Raw genomic sequence first — 9,818 nt, 5'->3', positions numbered from 1 at the left:
CACACGCACCCGACAGCAAAAACCTCTCCAAAAAAAAAAAAAAAGGAATGAATAAATGGAATTAAATAAAATAATTCTAAAACAAACAAAACACAACACTCAGGTGTCGCCCAATTGACCTCTACTTGCCTTGAAACTAGCTGGGCCAGGCCAAGCACACTTCAAGGTGGACAAACAGCCACTCCTCCCTGACAGAAGTGATGCCACACCCTACGCTTCAGGGTTCTCGTGGTTTCCCGGAGAAACCTCGGATCCTGACCTCCTGACCGCGGAACCCACTGTAGCCTCTCTCTGAGGCAGGCCCTGGCGGCCGGGCAGCACGTTTGTTTCGGTGCTGCGCTCTGCTGTAGGAAAGCATCGCCCACAGCCATCTGGGGTGCTCCAGCCCCGCAGTGCGGATTCTCAGCTTGGGTGTGTGTCTCACGGACCGTCTCGAGTGCGATGTGGAGAGGGGCTAAGTCCGTGCCGCGTTGGAACCGGCTGGACTAGTAGAAATGAGCAGCCTGTGCCCTTCCCGCCTGCGACCGTGGAGCGCCCCGTGTCGCGGGCTCTGTCCTGAGCGCTTTAGTGCATTCCTCGTTTCATCTCTGGTTTCACAGGTTTGTACTGTCGTTGCCATTTGACACACGGGCGGTCTGAGGCAGAGGGAAGCGTCGTGCTCTTCCCGGTCCCCACAGCCCGCCAGAGACAAAGCCAGGCTTGGAACCCAGGCAGTCTAGGGGCAGAAAGGCCCTCTCAGCCCTGCAATGTATGGCCCCTTTACATACATGTGGGGGGGGGGGAGGCTAAAATGAACACATTCTATTTGATCAACCGCGGACACACAGGCATCCTGAGTTTGCCGACTGTCACCTGTGACCTTGTAACCCCACAGTGCTGAGCCACCACAACGTGCATAGATTGAGGACAATGTTCCCTAAATAGACTGAGGACATCTTCCCCAAATAGTTTATGCATGCATACACACACTCCCGGCTCCACTGGGCCTTAGCCACAGGGACATTTTTATGTCATCCAAGGACATTACCAGAACTCAACACATAATGTTCAGAGCTGTTGTCATCAGTGCCATAAACTTTTGCAAATTAATTTCTCTCCTAATTACAAACATAATACATGCTCATCAGAACAATGCAAAGCTTGCTGACATATACAAATGAGTCCAGCTTTAAAGATAAATATGCAGAACATTAGGACAGTGACTTGAAAGGAAGTACTTCGGGGAGGGTCCCAGGGTGTGCCAGGCTTTGTAGGGACTTAACTTGAGGAACTCTCTTCCTTTTCTAATAGCTAACTTGCAGGGAGAGGGATCGCTCCTAATGGACAGGGATTTGTAGCCAGTTTTAAGTGGTCTGTAAGCATCTCTTTGGAAGACAAGTCTACTGGAGTACTTGTATAAGGAGATACATTCTTTTTATTTTTTTTAGGAATGAATTGAATTTATGCAAAAGGTCAGGTGGGGCAGAGTGGGAAGCGCTGTACGAATAATCGAATAATTGCAGCTGGCTGTGGGTGGAGACTGAAAGCCAGGGCAGGGCTCCTGCTGTCAGGACCTTCTCTTCTTCTGTTGTCATATTTGCCCCTCAGATTATGTCCCACGGAAGGTTCTAGCAGCTCAGTAAGAGCCTTCTGGTCCTACTGTAACTGACGTGGAAAGAGCATCGGACCTTGGGAAGCTTCTGGCGTCCCCACTTACTAACTGAGGAGCAGCTTAAACTCGGGATGGACTTCCAAGTTCCCCTTCATAGGCAATGGCAGGCTGCTGCCCTGTCTCTTTCTAAGGCCAGCAGATGATAATGAGGTCAAGAATATGAAGTGTGTAAATGCTCACTGCCGTGTATGCAGGTTACAGGGTGAGAGGGTCATTTCTCACTGCTCGGATGCTTGCCTCTGACTGGGAAGAACTGGTCTGAGCTGGAGAAAAATGCACTTGAAAGCCTCGACTCTTAAAAAGGAAACTATGGCTCACACAAACGTCAGGCTTATTTGTAAAAGGTAAGTAATGGAAGATGAACTGGACATGCCGAACAGGCAGAAGGACATCTGGGTTTCATATCTTCCTCTCTCATCTCTCCTTGAAAGGAAGAAAGAAAAGAAGAAGGAAGGAAGGAGGAAGAAGGGAATAGACCTTGAGGAACATCATTAGAAAGGAGGATGTAACTTGGGGACAAAGCCATCCACTGAGAAAATATTGTTTTCCTCATTCCTCTCGTTAGATGGAGTTCCTTTAGGGTGGGATTAGATTTCGTTATTATGGGCCCTACTCCTTGTGGGACAGGAATTATTTAGGGTGGACCATATGGCCGAGCCAGTTTGGGAGATGGAAAACAGTCTAATATTGGCAGTGTGGAACAAGCAAACCTCATCGGTGTTAGACACAGGAGCAAGAGGCCCTAGAAACCTGTTCACCCGGTCAGCCTCAACTTCCTGTCCCCTCATAACACCTCCTGTCCCCCTCCAGGCCCAGCGCAGAGAGGCAAGCCTCTCTTCCACTGCCCAACACTCATGCCTCTCTCTTTGAAGGCAGTCTTTCATGTTCCCTTGACCTTAACATTTTCTAGGTGTGGAGTTAGCAGGTGGCATAGTGGTTAAGGCGTTGCACTCCTATGTGGCTGACTGAGGTTTGAGTCCTAGACCTGGTGGCTTGAAAAATCACGCCAAACTGGTGTGTGTGTGTGTGTGTGTGTGTGTGTGTGTGTGCATGCTCAAAACCCTGAGAAGAAAACGAGGGAGAAAGGACTGCAAAGAGGCCATCCTTCTCGGGGGGTAATTTCTCAGTTTCCTTCTTACTGTCTCTCTCGGTGAGAAAGACATGTGCCCTATGGCAAAAGTCTTTCAAAAATAAATAAGTAAAATTTAAAATGAAACAATTTCTCCCTAGATGTTGAGCACATGCTGTGCAAGCCTCCTCTTCTTACAGTCTCCATATTTCTAAAGAAAGGGCCTCATTTTTCAGATTTGAATCTTCATTTCATTTGATGGACACAATCAGCTCTAGTCAAACAAAATGGCTGCTCCTCACTAGAGTATGGTGCAGATTTTTTTCTCTCCCCCTTTCTTCTTCCCCTTCACTCTTCTTCCTCTCTCCTCCGTTCTCCACTCTTTTTTCTCTCTTTCTTCTTTCCTTTCCTCCCTCCCTCCCTTTCTGGGAATATAGGAGGACCCTTCTCCTGGCCTGTGCAGGGAGCCTGAGGGCATGCCAGGCCTTAGGCTGGAGAGGAGATCCCCTGAGGACAGCCGTGGAAGAAGCTTTATCTCAGGTTCCCAGGAAGAGCACCGGCTCTCTCAGCTCTCCTCCAGCCCCTGGTGCTGCCGAGCACTGGATGGAGGCCGCGTTGAGAGGAATATGTGTGAACTGAGTAGACCTCAGGTTGAACTCATGAACTTCCACTTCTCCTTCCATGTATTTGTTTCGTTTATTTATTTTTGTCTGAAAGATGAAGTGTGGCAGTGTTGGGCTCTGTGATCAAATCACTTAACATTCATTCTGCACATAGCCACTTAAAAAGGAAAGTTGCCCATGCGCTAGTGCTTGCCACAGAGAGGGAGAGGGAGAGCGAGAGGGAGAGGGAGAGCGAGAGGGAGAGGGAGAGCGAGAGCGAGGGAGAGGGGGTGGGGGGGAAAGCCCTCACTGGGGAATGGTCACACGGCAATCAATTCTCCTCCATTTCGTCACCTTGTTGAGATTTGGGGATGCATGCACATGCACCTCGCATGCTTTGCAGGCTGCTGGGGCCAGGACTCTAACGTGTGGTCAGCCATGTGGGATCCGGCTCCTCCAATTGTGCTGTCGTTGGCATAAACAGCAGCTTTGTGAATGCTGCTTTTATCGCAATGACTATATACAGAAGCCGTGAAAGGCCATCAACTCCCCTTGTCACAAGTTCAAACAGCAGGAGAGAGTGGGGCCTGGTAGTGCTAGCAGGATGGCCCCAGGGACACGCGAGGAAGAAAGTTGGCTCGAAGGATAACCATGTCTGCTCTGTCCCTGCTGCATCCTAGGCCTAGAACTGAACTGGAAGGAGGTGCTGTGAGAGAGGGTGAAGTGGACAGGAAGGCTACGACCCTTAGGTCTCACACCGAGGAGGCAACTGCGTCGGCACCCGAGAAACAGCCGCTGAGTGGGCGGAGGCTAGAGCAAGCTGACTCAGGAGTCTGTGTCCTCCTGTCTCCTAGGTCATCCCTCCACTAGTCACTTGCCACGCATCCCCTCCAAGCCCTGTTCCTTTTCTCTCACACGGGAGTGCCGTCCTGGTCTGGCAGGGTTACCGAGGGGGTTAAATGGAAATTGACATACAGCACACAGAGAGCATAACGGGAGGCACTTACTAAACGGCGGTGCCTTTTCCTCCCATGCCCCTGGCTTCCTTAAAGGTGTGTGTGTGTATTTGTGTGTGTGTATATGCACGTGTTTGCATGTGTGTATGGGTCTGTGTGTGTATGTATGCATGTGCGTGTGTGTACATGTATGTGTGTGCGTGGAGGGGTCTGCGCATTTTGCACGATGTAGGGAGGCTAGGGGAAACAAGTCGCTGAGCTCATGATGCTCAAGGTTTCTCCGACTTCCCACTATGGCATTTTAGGCCAAGTGACTATTCGCTGTAAGGGTTGTCCTGAGCACTGCGGGGGCTTAGTAGCATCCCCACCTTCCTCCCACTAGATACCAGTGACACCACCCCATTCGTGACAGCCAAATGTGTCTCTTTTATTCATTCATTCATTCATTCTAATTTGACCAGAGAGAGAGAGAGAAAGAGAGAGAGATAGAAAGCCAAACAGCAAGCCACCAGGTCTGGGACTTGAACCATGGTCGGCTATGTGGGAGTGTCCAGCACCTTAACCACCATACTACGTGCTGGTCCCCCAAATGTGTCTCTTGATACTGCCAGATGCTCCCTGAGAGACAGAAGTGCCCCAGTTAGGAACAAGTGATACAGTTCTAATGACCCATTGACTAATTCATTTTTTTTTCCCCAGAAGGCATATGCAATTGCTGGAGAGAGACAGAGAGAGAGAGAGAGAAGGAAAACGAGAAACACTTCCCAGGGTGGATGAGCACGCCCCAATCCCTTCTCCTCTGTTCTCCTCTTGGGATTTTGGGCATGCACACACACAGGATCCAGCCACCTTAACTTCTATGCCACTGGCTGACCCAAGTACTTCATTTATAAACAAGTTGTTCAGGTACTGTGTAGACATTGCCTGTGGCTGTATTATGTTTAAATGTATCTAAAGTCAGGGCTTATATAGAAAAACAGCTAATATCCAATTAAAGGACATAGCCAACCCTTAATTATCCATGAATTGAGTAATGATGTAGATAATTAAAAGTCCTTTTAGTCACACCATTTCTCTGCATTAGATTGCTTCTCTAATTATGGTTAGTTTAGGCTAAAAATAGTGCAAGTAATCAATTTCCTGAATGCATCCTGACTGACGACAGGCAAATACACATGAAAAGAATTCATTTGGGCTTCTTTCTTAGATTTTCATGGACACTCATGAAGTGGATGTTTTAACCAGAGACGATCAAGCCACGTTCCCCATTAGCAAGCTGAGAAAGTAATAGCAACGCTCATACTCACAGGTGAATTAAAGACTTCAGTCCCCGGAAGGTATGTCTGGAAATGCTCTTGATGTTGTTGTTTTCTATGAATCTGCAATAGGTTACAACATGGTTTTGTCAGACAATCGTGGGAACTTGAGAGCGCTTGTCCTGAATCATGTGGAAAACATTTTTTTTTTTTTTTTTACTTACAAATACTCTAGATGCGGAAGACCAATAAAAGCATCATCACTGATCACATCAAAGGAGTTCGATGTGAATAACCTGCCCAGAAAGAGTACACAATGAAAACGGTGAAACTGACAGACTGTCCATCTTTGCTGCTTCATCACTCCGAGCAACGAGTGGGAGTCCTAGACAGAAAATGTCTGGATGTGTCTTCTACAGTATTGTTATGCAGATACGCGTGCAGCTCTTTTTATTCCTAATCGTCTCTTCACCAAACATTCATCCAAGGGCTATCTGGTACCCACTCCTCAATGACACCTGTCACTGCCCTGGGTGACATGTTGAGATGTAATCAGAGCGGGTCCCTTGACCCAAGCAGCCAAATCAACATTGTGCATGTTTTCATGAAAAAAAGACACTAATGACCTTTTCTGATTGCTCTAGAAACTTCTGACTGGCTAAAACTATGGTGCTTTGGGGGTTTTAAGCCTGAGAAACCTAGAAAAGTGTAACCCTATATTCCATCGTGCTGTTCTAGCTCAGGGCAGGTGAGCCATTGACACTGTCTTGATGAATGCCAACTTACCTCCTTCTTAGAAAATAGAACACACTGGGGTCAGCAGGTGGCATAGTGGTTAGGGTGCTGGACTCACACATGGTGAATCATAGCTTGAGTCTTGGGCACAGTGGGTTGAAAATCATGGTGGGCTTGTATGTCCGTGTACCCAAAATCCCGAGAGGAGAATGGAGAAGAAAGGATTGTGGTATGGCCATCCCCCTGGGGAGTGATTTCTCACTTTCTGTCTCTCTGGCAAGGACACATGCCCTATAGCAAAAATCTCTCTAAGAAAGAAAATAGAATGGGAAACAGTGAGGGTTAGGAAGTCTTGGACCCATTTTATTACTAAATAGTTGAAAAAAACACTTTCAATTGGGCAAATTTACTGGCAATTTCAGGATCTGCAGAGATTTGATTTCAAAATTACTGATGAAAAGAACATCAGCCATCCTCACACCCTGTTGAAATCCTTGGAGAACTTCCCAGTTTTCTGAATAAGAGGCTTAAAAGAGATACTTTTAGGACAGATAATATGATAGTATATTAGATAATACAATAACATAATCAATAATAATAATTCTGTTAATAAACCTTATGACTTTTACTTTTGAAGTCTAAGGATTAAAAACTTTAGTGACTTTACCTCTAAACTTATTCACTAAGGGGATTAAACTAGGAGATCTCACTTTCCAAACATTTATGAGTAATTATTTGAAATTAGGATTGCTTCAAAATAATCAGGGGATGGGACTGCACGATGATCTGGGCATGAGATGATAAGTTTTGAAGACGAATACATAGGAGTGAATTTTAGTACTATCTCCACTCATATATGAAGATTTGAAGGTTTCCATAAAAACGGAGAGAGGGCCAGCAGGTGGCATGGTGGTTAAGGCACTGGATTCCCACATGGCTCACTGTGGTTTGAGTCCCAAATTTGGAGGCCTGAAACTCACGCTGGGCACGTGTGCATGCGTGCATGCCCGAGAAGAATGGAGGAGATGGGATTGCGCCGTGGCCAGTCCTCCCAGGGAGTGATTTATCACTGTCTCTGCTCTCTGGTGAGCGCACACACCCTGTGCAAAAACTTTAAAGAAAAGGGGTAAGGGATGAACCAATGGAACAAATGAGATCATCTGTTTCACTCCTCCCTAAACTATCAGTCCTGGATGGGTGGCAGATTCCCTCCTAATCCCTCCTCCCTCCAACATCATGGCTTTATACTCAAGTAATTCACTGGGCTCCCCAAAGCCAACACTAATAAATAGGTAACATTTTAGAGCTCCATGGTTATTAAAACTATTCAAAAGTTTGTAACTCCTGTCACAACGTTGACAATGGTTTCCTTTTGCTTCCTGGTTCTCGAAAACAAGCAGATGCTCAGTCTCACTTCAAGGTAAGCGAACACCCCAGGACTCCCTTCGTTCTAGACTTCTGTTTCAGCCAGTTACAGGCAGCGTCAGGGGTGCAGAGCAAGGAACAAGGTGGAGATAGGCACAGGGAGGTACTGCCCATGCTCACCGGTTTGCCAAATGCCCCTTGGTTGGGCCAGAGGCTTCATAAACCACACACTCCACGTCACCAGAAGCAATAGCTTCTGTCTCTCGTTCCCCATATGCTAGATCAGATGCACACAGGGCGGGAGACGGACCGTGGTGGGCAGAGCTTGCCCACGCTTGTCATGGAAAGGAGAGAAGGTTTCCACTAGAATTTGTGTCTACTTGTTCATCGCTTCTCCCTTGCACCTCGGGTCCCAGAGTGGACGCTGAGTAAATATTTGTTGAGCAGAGAGGAGCTCACGTTACATTAAATTCTGATCATTGCTAGATTACTGGATCGGATGCTCCTTATAGCAAGGATTTACTCTTATTTGCTTTAGCGCTCCCAGGCCCGAGCACAGTTCCTGGCTGAATAATGTTTGTTGAGCCAGATTTCAGGGACAAAAACCTCAGGCTAAAACTACAACTCTGAACAAAAATAAGGACAAATAGTTGAGGGAAAGAAGCTAGAATACAGCAAGGTACACTTTGTAGGATCGCATTTACCTCAGGTTCTACCACCAGGAAAATCAATCTCTGCTGGGAGAAGCCAGGGTAGGGCTATTACTTTGGAGGTGAGGAGTGCTTGGAAGGGAGTATGAGCTGTGTTTTTGGGGTTCATGCGTGGTTTGGGTGCTTGGGACGAAGGTGTTCCTAGGGTCAGAAATCATCAAAATGCAGGCTTATAATCTGTGCACTTCCCTTTATGTGGGTTATCTTTCAATAAGAAAGTTGCTTATAGCAGTGAACAAGAGAAAACCTCTGTGGCTAAGATAATGAATACCATAGTCTTTCCATTCTAAATTCGGTTGTAGTTACTTTGAACAAGGAGGAGTGGAATTAGATATACGTTCTAAATATAGCTGTGTGGGCTCTCCATCTTCTCGTCCTATGTATACGCAAAGACTCATACTGTGTTCTGTAAAAAGGGTGGAACTCCAAGCCTTCGTTTTTTCAGAGAATTCTCTAAACGTGTTTGACTTCCATGTTTTTGATTCGTTACTGGGCCAGGCATGTTAACATATCCCATAGTCCCTGCTGAGAGGAATTGTGTCCTCCCAATCCCATGTCCTCGCACCACAGACCTGGGAAGACTGGGTGGCTTTGCGTCTCAACACACGACCTCCATCACTTTCCACAGATTATGAGGGGAAGAAAGACTCAGCTTCTCCCCCAGCGTAGCCAGTCCCTGGATGGGGCAGCGTGCCATGACCCGAGCAGCCTGGTTTCAAAAGGTGAGATGGATAGCGATGAGACTCTTCTTGGATATTTGAAATTGGCACTTTCAGAAATGGAGCAGACAGCAGAGCCACTGATGGAAAAAGGACGCCTTCAGGTTGAGCTGCAGGCAGGGCCGGCCAAAGCTTAGGGATGAACAGAAAATGGAAGAGACCTTGCAAAGGGAGGTGTGTTCCAGGGCCAGCGAGGGGGAGAGGCCTGGATCTGTGTTAGAGCCTAAGGCAGCGTTTCTCCATCTTGGTCACACCTGGAATCACCTGCAGAGTTTCAAAATATGGACACCTAGTTCCGTCCTCAGGGATTCTGGTTAAATTCCACACCTGAAGGGAGGCTTGAGCTATTTCAAGGCTCTCCGGGAAAGTCATGCAGCTCGGGCTGCACATGGTGAGCTTTTGGGGTCAGTCAAACCAGTCCCCGCCTCTTTGTGGTGACTGAGCCAGGAGGCCTCTGCTCCTCATAGCAAGGTTGACTAGAGCAGGTGCTGGGATTGTCCTGTCCCCATAACTACAGGTAATAAGTGTCTGCAATGTTGTGTCAGATGTGACAACTGTTCTCACCACAGCAGCATTATAGGGGGTTTGTGGGGACCAATGTGCAGCCTGAATGGCCTCGTTGCCCTGGATCACAGACCAGAGAGCTGGACCCCACAGGCTTGCCAAGCAGCTGTTCTGTGGGTGTGTGCAGGGGTGGCATAGAATTTCCCTCTGACCTGGTCCCATGGGGACATTTGAGGTTTCTGCCACGTTCT

General features: G+C 47.4%; 1 protein-coding gene across 2 annotated transcripts in view; it reads right to left on the bottom strand.

Annotated features, from left to right (window-relative positions):
- The window catches only part of LGI1 (leucine rich glioma inactivated 1), a 43,619-nt gene that overhangs the window by 17,072 nt on the left and 16,729 nt on the right, over positions 1 to 9,818 (bottom strand). For both annotated transcript variants that reach the window (XM_006147647.3, XM_006147648.3), the window contains 2 exons: positions 5,759 to 5,830; positions 5,586 to 5,657 (listed from right to left, as the gene is read on the bottom strand). In XM_006147647.3, coding sequence (XP_006147709.1) covers positions 5,586 to 5,657; positions 5,759 to 5,830 — 144 coding nt within the window. The remainder of the gene's footprint in view (positions 1 to 5,585; positions 5,658 to 5,758; positions 5,831 to 9,818) is intronic.

The sequence above is a fragment of the Tupaia chinensis genome, unplaced genomic scaffold, assembly GCF_000334495.1.
Source record: "Tupaia chinensis unplaced genomic scaffold, TupChi_1.0 Scaffold000217_1, whole genome shotgun sequence".
NCBI classification, from domain to species: domain Eukaryota; kingdom Metazoa; phylum Chordata; class Mammalia; order Scandentia; family Tupaiidae; genus Tupaia; species Tupaia belangeri.
This window is presented reverse-complemented; position numbering and strand designations above follow the sequence as displayed.